The sequence below is a fragment of the Bombina bombina genome, chromosome 5 (assembly GCF_027579735.1).
Source record: "Bombina bombina isolate aBomBom1 chromosome 5, aBomBom1.pri, whole genome shotgun sequence".
In the NCBI taxonomy this organism is placed as follows: domain Eukaryota; kingdom Metazoa; phylum Chordata; class Amphibia; order Anura; family Bombinatoridae; genus Bombina; species Bombina bombina.
Window position 1 is genome coordinate 967,837,729 of NC_069503.1, and position 25,495 is coordinate 967,863,223.

A 25,495-nucleotide genomic window follows, 5' to 3' on the forward strand; every position below is an offset into this window, starting at 1 on the left:
TATATATATATATATATATATATATATATATATATATATATATATATATATATATATATATATATATATATATATTGCACCGAAATGTCGGCCGCAGAAAGTGTCGGCCGAAAATGGCATTCTTGGTTTTCGGATTTTTTACCTTTTTATTTTCGGTAAAATTTATTGTGTAGCATATTTCAAATTTGATGCCAGCCTAGAGCTGCTGTTTGAGTTCATTACTTGACTTACTCTTTTGCATATAATACTTTTATAGGACTATACTTTATTTTGAAAATTGGTAAAAAAACCAAAATGGTTAAATCTGATTATGTTACACAGAACTAAATAAAGAATAATACTAGTGATGCACCAAAATTTGGGCCGCCGAAAATGTGCAACTCAAATTTCGGCCCAAAGAGGAACAAAATGGCTAAAAATGTACAGCCCTCCCCTGTTCTATTGAGTTACATGACTATCCTTAGCATAAGGTGAACAGCACTGGCATAGTACACAGCGCACACACATAAGTATCATGACATGATGATATTTGAAACCAGCAGTGCCCTTTTTTTTTTTTTTAGGAAAAGTTCTGAATACAGTATTCAAAGGAGGATACGTAACATGTTTATAAACACTTGATATTCTCAGACACAGCCCTAAGCACACACAGTGAATATTTATAAGCCTTATATACAGTGCTCATACATCAGCCTCATGTGCGAAGACATTCTATTTGCCTGAGGCAAACATGCGTGCACACTATATATGCATAAGCCCCAAGCTCGCACACAGTTGGCACAAATTAGCACCCACCAGACACTGTATACAAAAGAGCACAGTAACTTTCTATAACCACCTTGCACGTAAGGTCGTAGCTAAGTCCAGTGGCCCTGGTGACAGGCAGACTCCATTTGGGGCGCTGGACATATAATCTGACGGGTGAATGTGAGACCCGAACTAGGCGGAGATACGATGAAAGACGATCAGGTGCAGCCATGTCCATCGCACAGATAACTAAACCCAAAAACAATACACGTCCACCTGGTATTGTTGTCTGGCTATAACCACGCTCTCCCTTGTAGAACTCCACCAGTTTCACTGCAGATCACGCCCTACGGTACAAGTGACCACGCCCATTTGTTGGAGCTTTCCCGTCTACAAGCTCAGCTACACACACACACTGTAGTTAAAAAAGAAAAAAAAACAATTTCGGTTTCGTTTCGGTTTTCGGCCAAGGGCATCCTGAATTTTCGGTATCGGTTTCGGTCCAGAATTTTCATTTCGGTGCATCCCTAATATATATATATAGATATATATATATAGATATGTGTATGTATATATATATATATATATATATATATATATATATATATACACACACACACTGTCAGTGTTCAGGGCTAAACAGTTGCTTAGGGTGTGTACCCGTTCCAGTCTTAGAGTGTGGTCCATTCCTGTGTTTTGTATTTACTCCGAGGAGATTACAAAAGCCTGTGTCACCCTAGGAGGTTCCCAGTTGTTTTGTTTGGAATTGTGTGGGTGCTGGTTAGGGTCCCAGGAAGGGAGAGACCTTGATGTGGTCCTGGACACAGATTCGGATTGTCAGAGTAACATGTTCCGAAACAGTAAATATTATTGAGATGGTCTTGACAAAGGCTAAATAAATAAGCCAAAACGTTGACTTTGTTATGGATGAATTTTTTCATATGCTGAATTAATATGCGTTGGATAAGGTAAATTCTGTGAGTACCCTAATGTCTGGATTATTGTGTTGAAACTTGGGAGAAGACACCCGGCCTTGGAGAACTAATACAGGTAGGAGTGAGTGCATGGAGGCTGCAAAATATATATTTCTTTCATGTAATTAGCAAGAGTCCATGAGCTAGTGACGTATGGGATATACATTCCTACACGGAGGGGCAAAGTTTCCCAAACCTTAAAATGCCTATAAATACACCCCTCACCACACCCACAGTTCAGTTTTACAAACTTTGCCTCCCATGGAGGTGGTGAAGTAAGTTTGTTCTAGATTCTACGTTGATATGCGCTTCGCAGCAGGTTGAAGCCCGGTTTTCCTCTCAGAGTGCAGTGAATGTCAGAGGGATGTGAAGAGAGTATTGCCTATTTGAATACCATGGTCTTCCTCTACAGGATCTATTTCATAGGTTCTCTGTTATCGGTCGTAGAGATTTCTTCTCCTAACTCCCTTTTCAGATCGACGATATACTCTTATATACCATTACCTCTACTTATTCTCGTTTCAGTACTGGTTTGGCTATCTACTATATGTAGATGAGTGTCCTGGGGTAAGTAAGTCTTATTTTTGGTGACACTCTAAGCTATGGTTGGACACTTTATATGTAAAGTTCTAAATATATGTCTTTAAACTTATATTTGCCATGATTCAGGATAATCAGTATTCCTTCATTCAGACTGTCAGTTTCATTATTTGGGATAATGCATATGAATATATATTTCTTCTTACCTTGAAAAATTTTCAATTGACTATTTTTTCCTGCGGGCTGTTAGGCTCGCAGGGGCAGAAAATGGTTCATTTTATTGCGTCATTTTTGGCGCAAAATTTGGTCACTTCAGACTTTTTTTGCGCAAAAAAATGTGGGCGTCGGTTTCGGCGTCAGGAGATGTGACGTCATTTTTGGCGCCAAAAGATATGGGCGTTGTATTTGGCCCCAATAATGTGGGTTACATTATTTTAGTCTCATATTTTTTGCTGCTTCTGGTTGCTAGAGGCTTATTTATTTTGCATTTTTTCTCCCTTTCCTGAAACTGTCATTTAAGGATTTTGACAATTTTGCTTTATATGTTGTTTTTTTCTATTACATATTGCAAGATATCTCGTATTCTGTTCCTGAATCAAAACATGCTAACGGATTCCTGTTGACTGATATCAGTCCTACCAAAGCTAAGTTCATTTATTTTAATATTATGAATGTTTATCTTTAGCTATGGTTTGTAATAAGTTATCATGATAAACTTTTACATGCAGAATCTATTAATATTTATGCTTCATATATTGCTATTCTTTTTACATCTTATGTATAAGATATACTTAAATATTTATAAGAATATTTTTCTGATTCTATGTTAAAGGCTTTGTCTGACATCGCGCCTTCTAATAAAATTTTTCGGTCTTTTTCAAACTTCTTTAGTTGATGAAGTTTCAAATGACCAACAACATACTGAATTATCCTTCTCTGATGGTGTTTTTTTCTCATTCAGAATTTTCTTCATCAGATTTTGACACTAACAAATCTACTTTTTTATTATTAGAGTACATTTGTCCTTTGTTGAAAAGGTGTTGATTATTTTGGATATTGAGGTAACTAGTTCTTTTTCAAGACTAGCTAACATTTTATTTCTGCTTATTTTATCTTCTGTGTTTTCAGAGGTTTTTTTCCAGTTCCTGATTCTAGGGAATGGAATAGGCTGAGAATTTTCTTTTATTCCTTCTTCAAGGGTTTTAAATTATATTCTTTGCCGGCAGTTAATTTCAGTTTTGAGGTTTCCCCAATTTAATGGGGCTATCTCTACTCCTGCTAAATATGCTATTGTTTCTATAGTAAAATAGTATTTACCGTATTGTTCCGCATATAGGCCGCACTTTTTTCCCTTGATTTGTAGCTTTAAATGTGCAGTGCGGCCTATATGTGGGGTGCGGCCTATAATCGGGTGCTTATCGGCAAATTTGTACTTGCGCAGTACAGCTGAACTTCGGTGCACCCTGTGGCCTTATGGGGACTGTAGTCTGCTGGAGTTGGATAGTTTTGCAACATTTTGCAAAGGTAATTGGTTTGGATACTGAGCAGGACGCTCATATGCAGGAGCCGCCACTGTGAAGGTGTGTAATGATGCGGTAATGCTGTGTAATACTGTGCTGAGCACAGTGTAATTTGGAGCTTGGGCTTATGAGGGAGGAAGTGAGTGGAGCACACAATGTCCCATATGAGTCCGTTTTGCTACTGATATTGTCAGGTAAGAAAGTGCTTTTATCCCCATCACATCGTACCTGCTAAAAATGTACCAGTACATACAAAATTATTTAATATGTTAAAATAAAAAAAGGAAAGATGATTTACTCCTTAGTACTGGTAATTTCAAATGTGAAAAAAAGCCTTTATTCAGCCATTACAGCTTTAATGGCTGAATAAAGGTTTTTTTGACATTTGAAATTACTGAGGAGTGCAGCATCTTTCCTTGTTTCTCTTTTTTCTATACTCTTGGGGAAGTGTAAAAGTATCCCCTGGGAGCTGACACCCTGCATTGGGACTCATTGCTTGCACATTGTGTGTGTTTTCTTTAAATTTTTTATTTCTTCAAAATCGCACCCAAACTTTAAGGGTGCGGCCTATAATCAGATGCGGCCTATATGCGGCACAATACGGTATTTTCCTTTTAGATGGTTGTATCTTATTTAAGGAAAATTATTTATTTTCAGGCACTTTTCTTGGACTTGTGATTTATTTGGATGATGTTGCAATTGCTTCATTTTTTGTTTGGATACTTTAAGATCAAGTATCAGATTATGATTTATTTAGCATTATTAAAGGGACAAAATCTACTGCTCATTTGAGGTTGCCGGTGAGGTAGCTCAGTTGGTAAATGCCCTGACTAAAAAAAAAAAAAAAAAAAAAAAAAAAAGCCTGTTTAAAAGATCCAAGGTCACAGGCTCAAATCCCGGCAGGGCCGATTCAGCCCTTCATCCTTCCAAGGTCAATAAAATGAGTACGAACAGACTGGGTGCTGTTGCGTTGTCTTGCATAATAAATAAATGTAAGTCCAGTGTGTTGACTGGTCCTTTAACTTAATTAACATGCTAATAATTTCATTTGTGTCTTCATTTTATTGAATATTTTCGCAAATGAGGTTTAATCTATGTCTTTGGCTGTTTTAGCTAGAAGAATTTTGTGATTTCCAAAAAATCTATATTTCTTTTTTTCCAAGATAATCAATTATTATTTGCATGTATGTGCCGTATTCCAGCCTGGCTGGTTAAGACTTTTTTGGAAATTTGTTTGGTTCTATTAGGTCCAAACTTCTTAGACTTTGGGTACAGAAAAAGATTCAAAGAGTAAAACCATCTGAGAAGTCTTTTTTTCTCTATCGTATTTCAGCTATTCCAGTATGACTAACACCTTACTGAAGTGTGTTTCAAACTTATATGTTTTAGGTACTGGTGAAGCGGGGCTGGTCACCCGTTGGGGCTCAAGCGCTGCTCAGACCTGGAGTCTTCTGGGGTATTTATTCCAGTTCCATTTTTAGGAACTGGGTTTTGGGGTTTTATTCAAAACTATTCATTGTTCCAAAAATAGAAAATCTTTTGAATTGTCATATAAATGTACCATCTTTTAGAATGGTGTTTATATGGTCTATTCTGACTTTTTTGGTCAGTGATGGCATTATTTGTTTACATTAGATACAATAGATGCATATCTTCATTTTCTGTTTTCATTTAGATTTTTATTTTCTGAGATTCTCTTTTGTTGACAAGCATTACCAATTTGTTGCTTTTCCTTCCGGTCTAGTGACAGCTCTAAGAATCTTTCTCCTACATTGGTGTGTCCGGTCCACGGCTTCATCCTTACTTGTGGGAATATTCTCTTCCCCAACAGGAAATGGCAAAGAGAGCACAGCAAAAGCTGCCCATATAGCCCCCCCTCTGGCTCCGCCCCCCAGTCATTCTCTTTGCCGCTCTGAACAAGTAGCATCTCCACGGGGATGGTAAAGAGTATGTGGTGTTAGTTGTAGTTTTATTTCTTCTATCAAGAGTTTGTTATTTTAAAATAGTGCCGGTTTGTACTATTTACTCTACAACAGAAAGTGATGATGGCAGTCTGTTAGACACCTAATCTAGTCAGGAAGGCCCCTTCACTCTGGTATGCAGAGGGAGGAAGCCTCATTTTAGCGCCTTAATTGCACAGTTACTTCTGGAAGCAGTGCATGCAGCTTCATGTGAGAGGATCCTGTGGCCACAAAAACGATTCTAAGAGGCTTATTTCTGTGGTGAATAACCCCCAAGGAAGGTAAAGCCGCAGCAAAAGGCTGTGGCAGGGACTGTAGTGGGTTTAAACTGCTAAATTGAACAATTAGCTCCGGTTTGCTCATTTAAGGGGTTAAAGACTTGAAATTTGGTGTGCAATACTTTCAAAGCATTAAGACACTAGGGTGCAAATTTCGTAAAGATCGGATAATTCCTTCATAGTTTTTCAAACATTCAGAAATAAAGTGTACTTTGTTTATTATTTAAAGAGACAGTAATGGTTTTGTTTAAAAACGTTTTTTTTTCATTAATAGCCTGACTAAGTCTGTTTAACATGTCTGTACCTTCAGATAGATTATGTTCTGTGTGTATGGAGGCCAAGGTGATTCCCCCTTTAAATGTATGTGAAAATTGTGCCATGGCGTCCAAACAACATTTAATAAGGTTGCCCAAGATGATTCTTCAAATGAAGGTAGTGGGGATAGTTCATCATCCTCTCCTTCTGTGTCAACACCAGTTATGCCCGCGCAGGCGACACCTAGTACATCTAGCGCGCCAATGCTTGTTACTATGCAACAATTAACTGCAGTAATGGATAATTCTATAGCAAATCTTTTATCCAAGCTGCCAACACTTCCCAGAAAGCGGGATTGCTCAGTTTTGAATACAGAGGATGAGCAAGTGGGCGCTGATGATAGTTTATCTGTAATACCCTCACACCAGTCTGAATTGGCAGTGAGGGAGGGGCTGTCTGAGGGAGAAATTTCTGATTCAGGGAAAGTTTCTCAGCAGGCAGAACCTGATATCGTGACGTTTAAATTTAAGTTAGAACATCTCCGCGCCCTGCTTAAGGAGATGCTAACTACTCTTGACGATTGCGACTCTTTGGTAATTCCAGAGAAATTGTGCAAAATGGACAAATTCCTTGAGGTCCCTGTGCACGCTGATGCCTTTCCGATACCCAAGAGGGTGGCGGACATAGTGAACAAGGAGTGGGAGAAGCCAGGTATACCTTTCGTCCCACCTCCGATATTTAAGAAAATGTTCCCCATTGTCGACCCCAGAAGGGACGCATGGCAAACAGTTCCTAAGGTTGAAGGAGCAGTTTCTACGTTCGCCAAGCGCAGGACTATTCCCATTGAGGACAGTTGTGCTTTCAAAGATCCTATGGATAAAAAATTGGAAGGATTGCTTAAAAAGATATTTGTTCAGCAAGGTTTCCTTCTTCAGCCAATTTCGTGCATTATTCCTGTCACCACGGCGGCGTCTTTTTGGTTCGAGGAACTAGAAAATTCGCTCAATAAGGAGACTCCATATGAGGAAGTCATGGACAGAATTCACGCACTAAAGTTGGCTAATTCCTTTATTTTAGATGCCGCTTTACAATTGGCGAAATTAGCGGCGAAAAATTCAGGTTTTGCAATTGTGACGCGCAGAGCGCTTTGGCTAAAATCTTGGTCGGCGGATGTGTCATCCAAGACAAAATTGCTTAATATTCCTTTCAAAGGTAAGACCCTTTTTGGGCCAGAATTGAAGGAGATTATTTCAGACATCACTGGGGGAAAGGGCCATGCCCTCCCACAGGATAGGCCTTTCAAGGCTAAGAACAAATCTAATTTTCGTTCCTTTCGCAACTTCAGGAACGGACCGTCTCCTAACTCTGCAGCCTCTAGTCAAGAGGGTAACGCTTCCCAGGCTAAGCCAGCATGGAAACCAATGCAAGGATGGAACAAGGGTAAACAGGCCAAGAAGCCTGGTGCTGCTACCAAGACAGCATGAAGGGGTAGCCCTCGATCCGGGACCGGATCTAGTAGGTGGCAGACTTTCTCTCTTTGCTCAGGCTTGGGCAAGAGATGTTCAGGATCCCTGGGCACTAGAAATAGTCTCTCAGGGTTATCTTCTAGAATTCAAGGAACTTCCTCCAAGGGGAAGGTTCCACATGTCTCGCTTATCTTCAGACCAGATAAAGAGACAGGCATTCTTACATTGCATAGGAGATCTATTAAAGATGGGAGTGATACACCCAGTTCCAACAGCGGAACAAGGTCAGGGGTTTTACTCAAACCTGTTTGTAGTTCCCAAAAAAGAGGGAACTTTCAGACCAATTCTGGATTTAAAAATTCTAAACAAATTCCTCAGAGTTCCATCGTTCAAAATGGAAACCATTCGAACGATTTTACCAACAATCCAGGAGGGTCAATACATGACTACCGTGGATTTAAAGGATGCGTACCTACATATTCCTCTCCACAAAGATCATCGTCGGTTCCTAAGGTTCGCCTTTCTGGACAAACATTACCAGTTCGTGGCTCTTCCGTTCGGTTTAGCCACTGCTCCCAGAATTTTCACAAAGGTGCTAGGGTCCCTTCTAGCGGTTCTAAGACCGAGGGGCATTGCAGTGGCACCTTACCTAGACGACATCCTAATCCAAGCGTCGTCCCTTTCCAGATCAAGGGCTCATACAGACATTGTATTAGCTTTTCTCAGGTCTCACGGGTGGAAGGTGAACATGGAAAAGGATTCCCTGTCCCCGTCTACAAGAGTTCCTTTTCTGGGAACAATAATAGATTCTGTAGAAATGAAGATTTTTCTGACAGAGGTCAGAAAATTAAAGCTTCTAAAGGCTTGTCAAGTTCTTCAATCTATTCCTCAGCCTTCCATAGCTCAGTGCATGGAAGTAATAGGTTTAATGGTTGCAGCAATGGACGTGGTTCCTTTTGCTCAAATTCATCTAAGACCATTGCAACTGTGCATGCTCAGACAGTGGAATGGGGATTATGCAGACTTGTCTCCCCAGATTCAAGTAGACCAGTTAACCAGAGACTCACTCCGTTGGTGGTTGACTCAGGATCACCTGTCTCAGGGAATGAGTTTCCGCAGACCAGAGTGGGTCATTGTCATGACCGACGCCAGTCTATTAGGCTGGGGCGCGGTCTGGGACTCCCTGAAAGCTCAGGGTCTATGGTCTCGGGAAGAGTTTCTTCTCCCGATAAACATCCTGGAACTAAGAGCGATATTCAATGCGCTCCGGGCTTGGCCTCAACTAGCGAAGGCCGGATTCATAAGATTTCAGTCGGACAACATGACGACTGTAGCTTACATCAATCATCAGGGAGGAACAAAGAGTTCCTTGGCGATGAGAGAGGTATCCAAGATCATCAAATGGGCGGAGGATCACTCCTGCCATCTATCTGCAATTCACATCCCAGGAGTAGACAACTGGGAGGCGGATTATTTGAGTCGTCAGACTTTCCATCCGGGGGAGTGGGAACTCCACCCGGAAGTCTTTGCCCAGTTAACTCAATTATGGGGCATTCCAGACATGGATCTGATGGCGTCTCGTCAGAACTTCAAGGTTCCTTGTTACGGGTCCAGATCCAGGGATCCCAAGGCGACACTGGTGGATGCATTAGTGGCGCCTTGGTCGTTCAACCTAGCTTATGTGTTTCCACCGTTTCCTCTCCTTCCCAGGCTTGTAGCCAGGATCAAACAGGAGAAGGCCTCGGTGATTCTGATAGCTCCTGCGTGGCCACGCAGGACTTGGTATGCAGACCTGGTGAATATGTCATCGGCTCCACCATGGAAGCTACCTTTGAGACAGGATCTTCTAGTACAAGGTTCATTCGAACATCCAAATCTAGTCTCTCTGCAGCTGACTGCTTGGAAATTGAACGCTTGATTTTATCTAAGCGTGGGTTTTCAGATTCAGTTATAGATACTCTGGTCCAAGCCAGAAAACCTGTGACTAGGAAAATTTACCATAAAATATGGAAAAAATATATCTGTTGGTGTGAATCCAAGGGATTCTCTTGGAGTAAAATTAAAATTCCTTAGATTCTTTCCTTTCTCCAAGAGGGTTTGGATAAAGGGTTGTCAGCGAGTTCTCTAAAAGGACAGATATCTGCTTTGTCTGTTTTGTTACACAAACGCCTGGCAGCTGTGCCAGATGTACAAGCTTTTGTACAGGCCTTAGTCAGAATCAAGCCTGTTTACAGACCCATGACTCCTCCATGGAGTCTAAATTTAGTTCTTTCAGTTCTTCAAGGGGTTCCGTTTGAACCTCTACATTCCATAGATATTAAGTTACTATCTTGGAAAGTTCTGTTTTTGGTTGCTATTTCTTCTGCTAGAAGAGTTTCTGAATTGTCTGCTTTGCAGTGTGATTCACCCTATCTGGTATTCTATGCAGATAAGGTTGTTTTGCGTACCAAACCTGGTTTTCTTCCAAAAGTGGTTTCCAACAGGAATATTAACCAGGAAATAGTTGTTCCTTCTCTGTGTCCGAATCCAGTTTCGAAGAAGGAACGTTTGTTACACAATTTAGATGTGGTCCGTGCTTTAAAATTCTATTTAGATGCAACAAAGGATTTCAGACAGACTTCATCTTTGTTTGTCGTTTATTCTGGTAAGAGGAGAGGACAGAAAGCTACTGCTACCTCTCTTTCTTTCTTTTTGGCTGAAAAGCATCATCCGATTGGCTTATGAGACTGCCGGACGGCAGCCTCCTGAACGAATTACAGCTCACTCTACTAGAGCTGTGGCTTCCACATGGGCCTTCAAGAACGAGGCTTCTGTTGATCAGATATTTAAGGCGACTTGGTCTTCTCTGCACACTTTTGCCAAATTTTACAAATTCGATACTTATGCTTCTTCGGAGGCTATTTTTGGGAGAAAGGTTTTGCAAGCCGTGGTGCCTTCCGTTTAGGTAACCTCACTTGTTCCCTCCCTTCATCCGTGTCCTAAAGATTTGGTATTTGTTCCCACAAGTAAGGATGAAGCCATGGACCGGACACACCAATGTAGGAGAAAACAGAATTTATGCTTACCTGATAAATTTCTTTCTCCTACGGTGTGTTCGGTCCACGGCCCGCCCTGGCTTTTAGTCAGGTTTCAAAATTTTTCTTTCTATACACTACAGTCACCACGGCACCCTATGGTTTCTCCTTTTTCTCCTAACCGTCGGTCGAATGACTGGGGGGCTATATGGGCAGCTTTTGCTGTGCTCTCTTTGCCATTTCCTGTTGGGGAAGAGAATATTCCCACAAGTAAGGATGAAGCCGTGGACCGGACACACCGTAGGAGAAAGAAATTTATCAGGTAAGCATAAATTCTGTTTTTTAAGGTTCTCAGTGTTCATTATTTGGACGGAATTGTGGTACTAGCTCAGTCTTTTCATTCTGTGGAATCTCATACGATTCAACTTTGTTGTTTCTTCAAGACATGGTTAGAGGATCTTTTTAACAAAAGCTCCTTGATTCCTCACACAAGGGTCACTTTTTAGGTTTCCAGATAGATTGTGTCAATATTTTTGTCTCTAATAGACAATTGACAAGTTTATTGGGTTCCGTTTGTCGGAACTTTCAGTCTCTATTTTTTTCTTCAATTTGCTATATATGCATGGAAGTTTTAGGTTTCATGGCTGCAGCGTTGGATTCGATTCCCTTTGCTCCTTTAGGAAACCTTTCCAGTTTCTTATACTGAACAATGGTGCAGCGATTCTAGGATATCACTTTTTATATCTTTGAATTCTAATGTTTAATTATCTTTGATTTGGTGGTTAAGATCACCATCATTTAGTTCTACAGGTCTCTTCGATTCTTTCAACCTGGACCATGATCTCTATAGATGCAAGTCTTTTAGGTTGGGAGGCTGTCTGGGGATCTCTGTCAGCACAAGGGGTTTGGAAATCTCAGGAGGCGAGATTACCTTTTCATATTTTTGGAACTCCGTGCATTCTCAGAGTTATTCAGTTTGGTTTCTTTTTGAAGAAGAGACGTTTGTTTTTTCAGACAGACAATGTCACAACTGTGATGTATGTCAATCATCAGGGTGGGACTATCAGTTCTTAGGCTGTGACAGAAGTATCTCGGATATTTGATTGGGCTAAATCCAGCTCCTATCTAATTTCTGGGGTCTTTTTCCCAGGTATAGACAATTGGGAAGCGGATTATCTATGTTAATCAAGCTTTACATCCAGGAGAATGGTCTTTTTACCCAGATATGTTTTTCAGATGTGAGGCTTTCCAGAATTAGATCTGTTGGCATTTCATCTAACCTAGGAACTTCCCAGGGGCCTATTCAGGTCCGGGGATCCTTAGGCGGAAGTAGTGTATGCATTGACACTTCCTTGGAATTATCAATCTGCCTATATTTGTTCATCTCTGGTTCTTCTTTTAAGAATGATTTTCAAAATCTTCAGAGAGCAATATTTGGTGTGACTGGTGGCTCTAGCGTGGCCACACAGGTTTCGGTATATGGTTCTTGTTCGAATATTCAGTTGCCAATCTTGGTTACTTCCATTAAGGCCAGACCTTATATCTTAACTTTGTTTTTTTTCATCAGGAATTCAAATTATTAATTTGATGGTATGAAAATTTAACGCTTAGTACTTAGTCATAGTTTTTTCTGACTCAGTATTTAATACTATGTTGCAGGCTCGTAAATCTCATGATGGTTTTTCTTATGAATTCTCTTGGCATTCTTTTAGAATTCCTAGGATTTTTTTAGTTTCTTCATAAGGTTTTGTCTGCATGTTCCTTGAAAGGACAAATCTCTGCTTTTCCTGTGCTTTTTTCACAGTAAGAATTGCTAAATCTTTTTGATATTCATTGTTTTGTTCAGGCTTTGGTTCGTATCAAGCCTGTCATTTAAGCCAATTTCTCCTCTTTGGAGTTTTAATTTGATTATGAAGGCTTTACAGGCTCTTCTGTGTGAGCATATGCTTTCTTTGGACATTAATTACTTTCATGGAAAGTATTGTTCTTTTTAGACATTTCTTCAGCTAGAACAGTTTTTGAATTATCTGTTTTTTCTTGTGAATCTCCTTGTTCTGATTTTTCATCAGGATAAGGTGGTTTTGGCTGTCCTCATTTCAATTTTCACCTAAAGTTGTGAATTCTAACAACATTAGTGGAGGAATTATTGTCTTTTCCTTGTGTCCTAATCCTAAGACTTCTTTGGTAAGATTCTTAAATTTTTTGGATATGGTTTTGAAATCCAATGTTGAAGCTACTCAGATTTCAGACAGACTTCTAGTCTATTTGTTATCTTTTCTGGTTTTAGGAAGGTCAAAAGGCTTCTGCCATTTCTTTGGCATCTTGGTTAAACTTTTGATTCATCATGCTTATTTGGAGTCGGGTTGATTCCCGCCTCAGAGGATTATGGCTCATTCTACTAGGTCAGTTTCTACTTCCTGGGCTTTATAAGAATGAAGCTTCTGTTGATAAGATTTGCAAAGCAATGACTTGGTCTTCTTTGCATACTTTTACTAAATTCTACCATTTTGATGTTTTCTCTTCTTTAGAAGCAGTTTTTGGTAGAATAGTACTTCAGGCAGCTGTTTCAGTTTGATTCTTCTGCTTATTATTTCAATTTTTTTGATTTGGGTTGTGGATTATTTTTTCAGCGGAATTGGCTGTGTTTATTTTATCCCGCCCTCTCTAGTGACTCTTGCATGGAAGTTCCACATCTTGGGTATCTGCTATCCCATACGTCACTTGCTAATTACATGAAAGAAAACATAATTTATGTAAGAACTTACCTGATAAATTCATTTCTTTCATATTAGCAAGAGTCCATGAGGCCCACCCTTTTTGTGGTGGTTATGATTTTTTTGTATAAAGCACAATTATTCCAATTCCTTATTTTTGATGCTTTCGCTCCTTCTTATCACCCCACTTCTTGGCTATTCGTTAAACTGAATTGTGGGTGTGGTGAGGGGTGTATTTATAGGCATTTTAAGGTTTGGGAAACTTTGCCCCTCCTGGTAGGAATGTATATCCCATACGTCACTAGCTCATGGACTCTTGCTAATATGAAAGAAATGAATTTATCGGTAAGTTCTTACATAAATTGTTTTTATATACACACACACACATGCCTGTAAGTCACAATTTTATCTGCCTGTGTACTTAGTTCGTTTTTTTGTGTTGTAAAATGCAAATAGTCTATTTATTTAAAACAACACATTACCTTTCTGATTACAGTGCTGTACTATCTTCCTGAGGATACTATGTATACAAAAGTGTTATAAATGATATAAAACTACCTTTCGCTTACATGTATAATCTGTATTCTAGCATGTAAATATTGCTTAAATTACATTAATGTTGTTTACACTTGGTTCCCCTCTCCAAACTGTCTTTTTTTAAAGATGCAAATATTCAAAAATCTATTCAGAAATCCAAACCTTTTCCAGTTTCAAGTAGTTTGGGGAAAAAAGGGGTTTCCACCTGTATTAATATATAAATGTATTTGTGTATATGGTGTTTTTTTTTAATTTTTTTTTTAAATAAAATCTGCAACACGAAAATTGTCTGACTCCTAGGTTCTGTTCAAATTTGTCAAACTGATTAAAATGAAAGCTGTGTTTTAAGTCATTTAGTGATGTCTTAAATGGACATGAAACCCACATTTTTTCTCTCATGATTCAGATAGAAAATACAATTTTAAACCACTTTCTAATTTACTTCTATTATCTAATATGTTTCATTCTCTTGGTATCATGAAGAAGCAGCAATGTACAAATTGTTTCTAACTGAACTCATGGGTGAGCCAATCACAATCGATATAAATATTCAGCCACGAATCAACAGCTAGAACCTAGGTTCTCTGCTACTCCTGAGCTTGCCTAAATAAACCTTTCAGCAAAGGATAACAAGAGAAGGGGAAGCAAATTAAATAGAGAATACAATTTAAACAACTTTCCAATTTACTTCTATCTGAATGATGAAAGAAAAATGTTGTGTTTCATGTCCCTTTAAGATTGAGAACATCCTCCCTTCTCACTTTTCTGCAGCCTTCCCACAGTGCTTGTCTGAGGCTGACTCCTGTTTCTGCTGGGTACTGGCACACTCCGCTTTTAACTTGACATTTTAAAGGGCCATTAAATAAAAAAAATAACAATTCATAATAGTTTAATTATTTAAAGTGAATGCAAATTTAAAGAACAAGTGCCGGGTTTTTAAAAATACTATTAAAATCAGGGGCACTTTCATTTATTAAACTAAGTACAGCAGGAGAAGCGGGCGGCGGATCGCCGCTCTGGTTTTTCTAAAGAAAAAGGGAAGTATTTTTAAAAACACGCTTCAATGTAAATTTTAATGAATGTGCCCCTGTTTTTAATAGTATTTTTTTTTATAAAACTGATACTTGTTCATTAAAATTTACATTTACTTTAAAGTATAGCGTTATTGTGCTATACCTTTATTTTGTTTGCTGCCTACATGGCAGAAGTGTGACAAATGCCACACTCGAGACAGGTGACATAGGTTGCTCACCTATGACCTAGATACTAAACATTTTGTTTTGCAGGATAATCTTGCATATAAATATGTTAATCCACTACAGGAAAGCAGAATGCCTTCTATAGCCTTTTCATGCTACCAAACACAGTAGATTTAAAAAATAAATAAATAAATACTTATTTAGTGGATTGCAAGTATCAAGTGACCATATGGAGGATTTATTAGCCATACAAAGTAGCTATTTATAATGATATAATATAGGAAAAGGAGCTGTTTGTGAATAATGTAATATATTCCAGCAGGTAAAATGGACCAAGACAACATTTAAATGGGAAGACAATGACTCTTTTATCCGTTTTTGTTGGGTTTTGCAGAGAGTAGTAAAAAAAAGTATATGTTCTAATGAATTAGAGAATGTTAATTGTGCACTCCAATTTCTTTTTGTTTCATTCTAGATCTCAATTTGACATAACCAGTTCATTTTACTCTTATTTGCGTTGATCCTATACACTATACTACTGTACCCTCCTTGAGTTGCAGTGTTTTGCTTTGTTAAAGAATGTCCGATTGCTGCAATGTATCTTTAAGTGTTTGTACTAACCACTGTACTTTGAAGTTCGCTCTGTACTTTGAGATTTACTATTGTTACCCATGAGTGGATTTGTACTGGCAAGCAGAACGGAATAGATACACACACAGCCTAGCACAGCTGTGCTCACATGATCCTGTTTTTCTCTTCCCAGGCCTGACCTGTAAACTGACATGGCCACAGCCTCACCACGGCCTGCTAACAGAAACACCCATCATGAAGGTTTACAGCTGAAAGTGACAGGTAGGCTGCTTCTTGTTTCATACCTGAAAATGCTACAAACACTGTTGTTGTTTTCTTATCAAACAAAATATCATTCTTTACAACAAGGGGCTATTTGACCCTATTACATATGATAGGTTTTATACTATTTATTAAAATAACTGTATTTCAAAGGATTTCAGTTGATTTATTAGTAAGACTCTAAAACAGTGATTTATTTATTTTGATGAAATGATCAATGCATCTGAAAATCTGTTTTCAGATAGGATGGATAACTGTGCTACCTACCTGTACCTTCCTAAGGACCGGAGTAGAGTAACACTTTAGATGTATATAGAATGGCCAGATTTCCACTATTTTATCAAACAGCCCAGTATTTTATTTGTCTCCTGAAATGAAGGCAAAAAGAAAGCTAGACACTTGAAGGGACAGTGATTATAATGCAAATTGTTTTAGTTAAAGGGGCATTGTACACTAGAGTTTTCTTTGCATACATGTTTTGTAGATGATCCATTTATATAGACCATCTGGGAGTGTTTTTGTAACAATGTTTAGTTTTGCTTATTTTTTAATAACATTGTGCTGATTTTCAGAATCCTAAACACGCCACATAGTTTTAGATGTTATCTGATGTCTACAAATCCCTGCTGCTCCAATTTGTATAATCTGTCTTCATATGCAGGGGGGGCGGGTCTGTTCCTGTTTTCCCAGCCCCTTTCACTGGTTGTCCCAGCCTAACGTCATAAACCGTGCTAAACTGGGAGCTTCTAAGTAAGTTTTAAAAAGGTCTTATGCTAGATTTAGTATCTCTGCGTATTCTTCTTTATTGTAGTGTCTCTATTACATGCATTTATATGAAAATTGTTGTATACTGTCCCTTTTAGCAGAGTTGTAGATTTTCTGCTTTTGGTGCTGGAAATTCGCCCTACATACTTTACATACCCTACATATTATTTTTTTTTTTTTTTAGGTTTGCCCTGCTACATAACTTTTTTCTGGTTTCAGAAAATATCAGCAAAACAGTGCAGTTTATACTAACACAATGAATGCAGCCAGCCTTGCCTTTCCAGAAACAAGCCGGGCTTGGCTCATCCAAATTGTGGGTGGTATTTGGCTATTAAAATAGTTGCAGCACACAAGATGTTTGTTTTAAAATGCTTTAAACTTCTATGATATGACAATATTCTATAGCAGGACAACATAAATGTCTTGTAATTAAAATGTGTTTACTGTCCCCTTTAGATTGGATGTTTGACTTCAGAGCCATGGTTGTGATGAGACTTCTGATGTGGTTATATGACTGACGGGGGCTTCAGGGCCATGGGTGTGATGGGGGTATATGATTGACAGGGGCTTTAGGGCCATGGGTGTGATGAGGGTATATGATTGACAGAAGCTTTAGGGCCATGGGTGTAATGAGTTCTGATGAGGGTATATGACTGACAGGGGCTTCAGGTTCATGGTTGTGATGACATACAAAACGTAAAAAAGGGAGTAGATACCTCAAATAAGAAGTCTCTCAAAGTTTAGGAGAAAACTGCACAAAAATCAAAAAGAGACTGGATATGCCAAAAATACAAAACACATGTTAATATACTGAAAAAGTAACACACACGTACTAGGGATCCCTTAGTATCACATAAATGAGACCAGAAAAGTCTGGTGCACCAAAGAGATCAATGAAATAGTCAACTTCTCCAAATGAAAATATGTATTGCTGTATATGGGTAATCCAAAGTTAATAGGACAATGAAATGTACAATGAATAAATCATAGTCCCAAAGTTGGCACAAAGCCAGAAAAGACGGGCATCATCCCCTCACTGAAGGTTTGATACAGACACGCTAGCATAGAAAAGAGCAGATAGCATAGAAAGAGGAGAATTATATATACGTATCAACAGGTATGACCACCGTTGAAGCATCCTCCAACACACCAGTCATAATATATAGTACCTGTCTCCTTTACGCAAGTGCTCCTCCTAACTCTGCTGCTGTATTTGCGTGTTGCCTTCCGGGGTGATCCTGTACATGGGGGGATCCCATGTAAGTAACAAGCTGCTGAACACAGACGAGTCGTATCGCTCGTTTCACTCCTTCATGTATTGCAGCATGGAGCTTCTTCCAGGTGCTGACGTCATCTATGAAAACGTGCCTTCTTACTGGATGCATCACGTCATCAAGTGAATCCTTATTGGTCAATAGATTTTGCACTTTAATTAGTCTGTGCAACTGTTTTTACTGACTTCAATTGTTGTTAATCCCCCCCCATGTACAACATGTGTGAGATGTGGCTCTGGCAATGTGTGAACAGCATTACTGCGCAGCCTGGTTAGTTTGGCACACTTTTTCTCGGCTGCAGGGGCGGTCCTGCATGGCACTAAATGTGATCAGGTGTGGCCTCATCTCTTCCTTTTCCTGACTGTCGGTTGCAGGAGACGAAAGCGGTTTCTCTGTGGGCCTGGGTCATAGGAGGTGGTGAGTGCCCCGGCCATTGGGAGTATAAAAGGTGCCTTTTATTTTTTTTATAGTCCATATTAAAGGCACAAGCTATGGAGGACTCTGATGCGTTAGAGGGTACTCCCCTCTAAATATAATGCCTGTGATTTTTGTAAGGAGGCTACGGTATATCCGCCTGCTCAACTAAATAGTGATAAAATAGTGATATCTAAAAAGAACAAGGTGTTTAGTACCACTGAGCCGTCATCCTTTGAGGGGTTTCCGTCCCGCGAGCTGTGTTCCCTACAATCATCTCCATTTACACATGCAGCTCCCCAGTGCACTACTAATCCTCCTGCTGGAGGGGCCCTGTGGCCGCCAGAGTTTGCAGATCAGTTGCAAATAGCGATGTCTGCGGCCTTCAGTGCTTTACCTCGCAGTGCTAAGCGAAAAGTTAAACATTGCTATCCTTCCCAGGGGTCATCTACTCCATTGGATGTATCTAAGACTTTAGGAACCAGACTTTAGGTTTAGGATGGATTACTTAAGCTTTTTATTAAAAGAGATGTTGGCTACTTCTAGAGGTTCCGGAACCGAAGTTACCGGAGGAACCTTCTATTCCTAAGCTTGATGAGGTTTATAAGTACAGGGTGGTGCCCCAGACTTTCCGGGTTCCCGTAAAAATGGCGAATTTCCATCTAAAGAGGAGGAGAGTCCATGGCTTGATTCATTACTTTTGGGAAATAAGATCCTGGCCACCAGGAGGAGGCAAAGACACCCCAGTCAAAGGCTTAAATACCTTCCCAACTCCCCTCATCCCCCAGTCATTCTTTGCCTTTCGTCACAGGAGTATGGCAGAGAAGTGCTGAAGATTTGGAGAAGTTTCTTATGGAGGATAGTAATCCAAGGATTAAAAAGGTGTACACTTTGCTAGCACTCCTACCCAAGATAGAGTGGCTTGGTATTAGAACAATAAATTGCAGGGAGAAGAAACGGTTTATACCGTAACTAATTAAAATATAACCTTTATTAGGAATAAGGATAAAACGGTGTCCACAAACAAGCATACAAATGTGAACTAAAAACACAAAATGTTGATGAGGATGTAGTATTCAGCTTGTATATTGGAGTATAGGGATTGCTATAGGGATTTATTATTGACCTAGGATGACAAATCCATAGCCAGATAAGGACTCCCAGATAGCAAGTTATAAATTAATGTTGGGATGAGTTTTTACAAATGCTTGATGTTATTGAACTTAGGTAATCCGCTTATAACAATCAATAGTACTTTTATATAATGTTATTAATTGAGCTTAGCTTACCCAGTCTCTGCTTAAATATACTTGTATACTTATGACACTTAATAGTGTTCTTATATAGCGCTATTAGCTGAGTGCGGTACTGCTTATCTTTGTTTTAATATACCTTTAGCTAAAATTGATTGTTGAGTGGAATAAAGGTAATCAAGTTGCTGCCCAAGTGCTAGGTATAACTGAACATGGGTAATTCACTTATAACAACCAATAGTACTTTTATATAACGTTATATATTGAGCTTAGCAATACCAGGCTTTAATATAATAAATACTTATGACACTCACTAGTATTCATATGTAGCGTTAATAGCTGAGCATAGTACTGCTGATATTTTTTTTAATATACCTTTATCTAAAATTGATTGTTGAGTAGAATATAGGTAATAAGGTTGCTACACATTAATTATGATAAACCTGTTTCATTCACAATAAACTGTTAGTATTCGTACCCAGTATTCTGAATTATCTTAATCCTACAAGTTTAGGAGTCACTGGATAAAATTAGTTTGCGCTAATGTCTTTGTCTTATTGTATATTTATCTGTATGCATTAGCTTAGCTATAGTATGCATTTTGTATTTTGAGCAAGTATCTATTCCTGCGTTGACAAGAGGGAATTGTGTTCCTCTTGTTTAGGTAGCTAGTATATTTAATAAATAGTTGTCAATATCTTAATGCAGTTCATATAAGCGCAAGCTATCTATACTGGTCTGACTGATATTGTATGGTTGCCCTCTTAGGTCTACAGATAACTGTTCCAGAATCTATACTAAGTTCAATTGCTTAAGTTTAGCAAAACCAACATCCGATAACAATATTATAGTTTAAGTAAAAAATTTCCCATAAGATACCGCTGAATAAATAACTACCCGCCAGTTTTAATTTAAACTACAGCCCACATAATCCTGCATTATCGGCTGTATGCCGTTATTCTACGTGGGTCTGAGTAGTTGTAAACTGCAGTTAGGTGTATGAATTCCTCACAACATTTGCTAATTAAAATTTGCAGCTAGGCTTGGCCCTAACATGTTTCGCTGAGCATAGTACTGCTGCGCACTTTGAGAAAGCCACGTTGGTGGCGAAACCTGTTAGGGCCAAGCCTAGCTGCAAATTTTAATTAGCAAATGTTGTGAGGAATTCATACACCTAACTAATCATTCAGATCTATCACAACGGATATCCAAGGATGCTCGGACCAGGAACTCCCTATCTTGGTGGATCCCTCCGGAGCATCTGTCCCTGTGGACATCCTTCCTGTGATTGTCCTAGGAGATTGTGACCACGGACGCGAGTCTGGCAGGATGGGGAGCTGTTTGGGGTGCCAGATTGGCACAAGGAAAATGGACTCGGGAGGAGTCTCCTTCCGATAAATATTCTGGAACTTCGAGCAATCTACAATGCTCTGAAGGCATTGCCTCCTCTGGGTTGTTCAGCTTCATCAGATTCCAGACCAACAACATTACCTCGGTGGCTTACATCAACCACCAGGGGGGAACAAGGTGCTCCCTAGCAATGAGGAAGGTGTCTCGGATTTTGGAGTGGGCGGAGTCCCACAGCTGCTCGCTCTCAGCGATCCACATTTCAGGTGTGGACAACTGGGAAGTGTACTTTCTCAATAGGCAATCCTTCCATCCGGGGGAATGGTCTCTTCACCCCCAAGTGTTTGCAGAGATTTGTCTCAGATAGGGAACGCGGAGATAGATCTCATGGCGTCCAGATTCAATTGCAAGCTACCCCGATATGGGTTGAGGTCGAGGGATCCCCAGGCAGAGTTGATAGATACCTTAGTGGTGCCTTGGGGATTCAGCCTAGCTTACATTTTTCCACCGTTACCACTTCTACCTCGTGTAGTGGCACAAATCAAGCAAGAGCAAGCTTCGGCCATCCTGATTGCCCCTTTGTGGCCGCGGAGGACGGGGTTTGTGGATCTGGTGGGGATGTTATCCTCTCCGCCATGGAGGTTACCCTGTCGCAGGGATCTACTGGAACAGGATCCCTTTCAACATCACAATCTCATTTCTCTGAGGCTGACTGCGTGGAGATTGAGAGCCAAGAGAGGTTTTTCTGAAAGTGTGATTGACACTCTAGTTCAGGCAAGAAAGCCAGTTACTCGTCGCATCTACCATATGCACAAGGTGAATGTATCCAGGATTCTGTATTTTCTCCAAGAAGGTTTGGAGAAGGGTCTTGCCGCCAGTTCCTTAAAGGGACAGATATTTGCTTTATCAGTCTTGTTGCACAGGAGACTCGCTGAGCTTCCTGCCATTCAATCTTTTGTTCAGGCTCTGTCTAGAATCAGGCCTGTTTTTAGGCAGTCTGCTCCCCCATGGAGCTTAAACTTGGTCCTTAAGGAATTGCAGAGGGTTCTGTTTGAGCCTATGCATTCTATCGACATTAAGATTCTGTCCTGGAAGGTTCTCTTTCTGTTGGCCATTGCATCGGCACGCAGAGTATCTGAGCTGGCTGCCTTGCAATTCGATCCTCCTTATCTGGTCTTTCATGCGGATAAGGCTGTTATTCCCACTGGTTTGGGGTTTCTTCCCAAGTGGTGTCTAACCGTAACATCAATCAGGAAATAATTTAATCCTTCTTTGTGTCCTAACCCTTCTTCTAAGGAGAGGTTACTTCATAATCTGGATGTGGTTCTGGCCTTAAAGGGACAGTCTAGTATAAATTAAATTTCATTATTCAGATAGGACTTTTAATTTTAATCAACTTTCCAATTTACTTTTATCATCAAATTTGCTTTTTTTCTCTTGGTATTCTTAGTTTAAACTAAACATAGGTAGGCTCATATGCTAATTTCTAAGCCTTTGAGGACTGCCTCTTCTCACATGCTTTTTAAATCTCTTTTCAACACAAAGAGACAAAGTACACGTGGGCCATATAGATAACACTGTGTTCAGGCACAGGGGGTTATTTAAGATTTAGCACAAAACAATGCTAAATTTAAGACACTAGATAATAAACAGTCACAGTCATGTGATCAGGGGGCTGGAAGAAGGTTCCTAGATGCAAGGTAATCACAGAGGTAAAAAGTATATTAATATAACTGTGTTGGTTATGCAAAACTGGGGAATGGGTAATAAAGGGATTATCTATCTTTTAAAACAATAACAATTCTATGGTAGACTGTCCCTTTAAAGTTCTATCTTCAGGCTACGAAGGATTTCAGACAGTCAACATTTCTTTTTGTGGTTTATTCCGGGAAGCACAGAGGGCCTCTTCTACGTCTTTGTCCTTTTGGTTGAGGAGCTTGATTCGCTTGGCCTATGAGACAGCGGGATATAAGCCGCCTCAGAGGATTACGGCTCATTCAACTAGAGCTGTGGCTTCGTCTTGGGCCTTCAAGAATGAGGCCTCTGTAGAGGAGATTTTTAAGGCGGCTACCTGGTCCTACAAAGTTTTACAAATTTGCTGTTTTTGCTTCGACTGAAGCAGCTTTTAGGATAAAGGTTTAGCAGGCTAAGGTGCCCTCAGACTAGGGTCTACCTCTCTTTTTTACCCTCCCATTTTCATTCAGTGTCCTCGAGCTTGGGTATTTGTTTCCCACAAGTAATGAATGAAGCTGTGGACTCTCCTCGTATTAAGATGGAAAACAATAAATTATGCTTACCTGATAATTTAATTTCCATGTGTACGAGGAGAGTCCACGGCTCCCGCCCGGTTCTCCATTGGGCGGACCTCAATTTCTTTTGTTTTCTTCTGGCACCTTTTATACCCTGATGTTTCTCCTACTGTTCCTTGTTCCCTCGGCAGAATGGCTGGGGGATGAGGGGAGTGGGGCAGGTATTTAAGCCTTTGGCTGGGGTGTTTTTGCCTCCTCCTGGTGGCCAGGTTCTTAATTCCCACAAGTAATGAATGAAGCCGTGGACTCTCCTCGTACAGATGGAAATAAAATTATCAGGTAAGCATAATTTGTTTTGCATGGAGGAATAAATACTAAGTATACAGTACAGATTTCTATCCTCGTATACATGGTACTAACTCTAAACTAACAATTTATATTTATACACTAATTGCTTCCATTCTTGTTACCAATTGCAGCTGTCACTATTAAAGGGACAGTCTAGTCAAAATTGACCTTTCATGATTTAGATAGGTCATGCAATTAACGATTTTTCTAAGGTACTTTTATCAAATTTGCTTTGTTCTCTTGGTATTCTTTGTTGAAAGGTAAACCTAGGTAGGCTAATGCTAATTTCTAAGCCCTTGAAAGCCGCCTCCTATCTCAGTGCATTTTGACAGTCTTTTACAACTAGACAGCGCTAGTTAATGTGTGCCATATAGATAACATTGTGCTCACTCCTATGGAGTTTATTCATCTGTGTGGTGTTTATCTTGTTAATATAGAGGTATTAGTAAAGATATCAATAAGATGGATTCATATAACTTGTTAAAAAAATAATGTTGAATCAGTGTGCATAGAGGAAATGATGGACAGCTTATTATTATTATTAACAGGTATTTCTCTTGTTAAGTGTATCCAGTCCACGGATCATCCATTACTTGTGGGATATTCTCCTTCCCAACAGGAAGTTGCAAGAGGATCACCCACAGCAGAGCTGCTATATAGCTCCTCCCCTCACTGCCATATCCAGTCATTCTCTTGCAACTCTCAACTAAGATGGAGGTCGTAAGAGGACTGTGGTTTTTTATACTTAGTTTATTTCTTCAATCAAAAGTTTGTTATTTTTAAATGGTACCGGAGTGTACTGTTTATCTCAGGCAGTATTTAGAAGAAGAATCTGCCTGCGTTTTCTATGATCTTAGCAGAAGTAACTAAGATCCTTTGCTGTTCTCACATATTCTGAGGAGTGAGGTAACTTCAGAGGGGGAATAGCGTGCAGGTTTTCCTGTAATAAGGTATGTGCAGTTAAAATAATTTTCTAGGGATGGAATTTGCTAGAAAATGCTGCTGATACTGAAGTAATGTAAGTAAAGCCTTAAATGCAGTGATAGCGACTGGTATCAGGCTTATTAATAGAGATACATACTCTTATAAAAGTGTATTTTAAAACGTTTGCTGGCATGTTTAATCGTTTTTTACATATGTTTGGTGATAAAACTTATTGGGGCCTAGTTTTTTCCACATGGCTGGCTTGAATTTTGCCTAGAAACAGTTCCCTGAGGCTTCCCACTGTTGTAATATGAGTGGGAGGGGCCTATTTTGGCGTTTTTTTGCACAGCAAAAATTACAGACAGACATCCAGCTTCTTCCTGCATGATCCAGGACTTCTCTGAAGGGCTCAAAAGTCGTATTGAGGGAGGTAAAAAGCCACAGTAGAGCTGTGGCAGTTGTGACTGTTTAAAAAACGTTTTTGTCATTTGTTATTCCGTTTTTGGTATTAAGGGGTTAATCATCCATTTGCAAGTGGGTGCAATGCTCTGCTAACTTATTACATACACTGTAAAAATTTCGTTAGTGTAACTGCATTTTTTCACTGTTATTTCAAAATTTGGGAAAATTTGTGTTTCTTAAAGGCGCAGTAACGTTTTTTATATTGCTTGTAAACTTGTTTTAAAGTGTTTTCCAAGCTTGCTAGTCTCATTGCTAATCTGTTTAAACATGTCTGACACAGAGGAACCTACTTGTTCATTATGTTTGAAAGCCATGGTGGAGCCCCATAGGAGAATGTGTACTAAATGTATTGATTTCACCTTAAACAGTAAAGATCAGTCTTTATCTATAAAAGAATCACCA

The 25,495-nt window shown here is 39.4% G+C and overlaps 1 protein-coding gene across 1 annotated transcript in view; it reads left to right on the forward strand.

The window, feature by feature from the left end:
- Positions 1-25,495, forward strand: part of WWP1 (WW domain containing E3 ubiquitin protein ligase 1) — a 530,531-nt gene that overhangs the window by 125,889 nt on the left and 379,147 nt on the right. The window contains exon 2 of the mRNA XM_053715174.1: positions 15,969-16,057. Within this exon, the coding sequence (XP_053571149.1) occupies positions 15,988-16,057 (70 nt within the window). The 5' untranslated portion in view covers positions 15,969-15,987. The remainder of the gene's footprint in view (positions 1-15,968; positions 16,058-25,495) is intronic.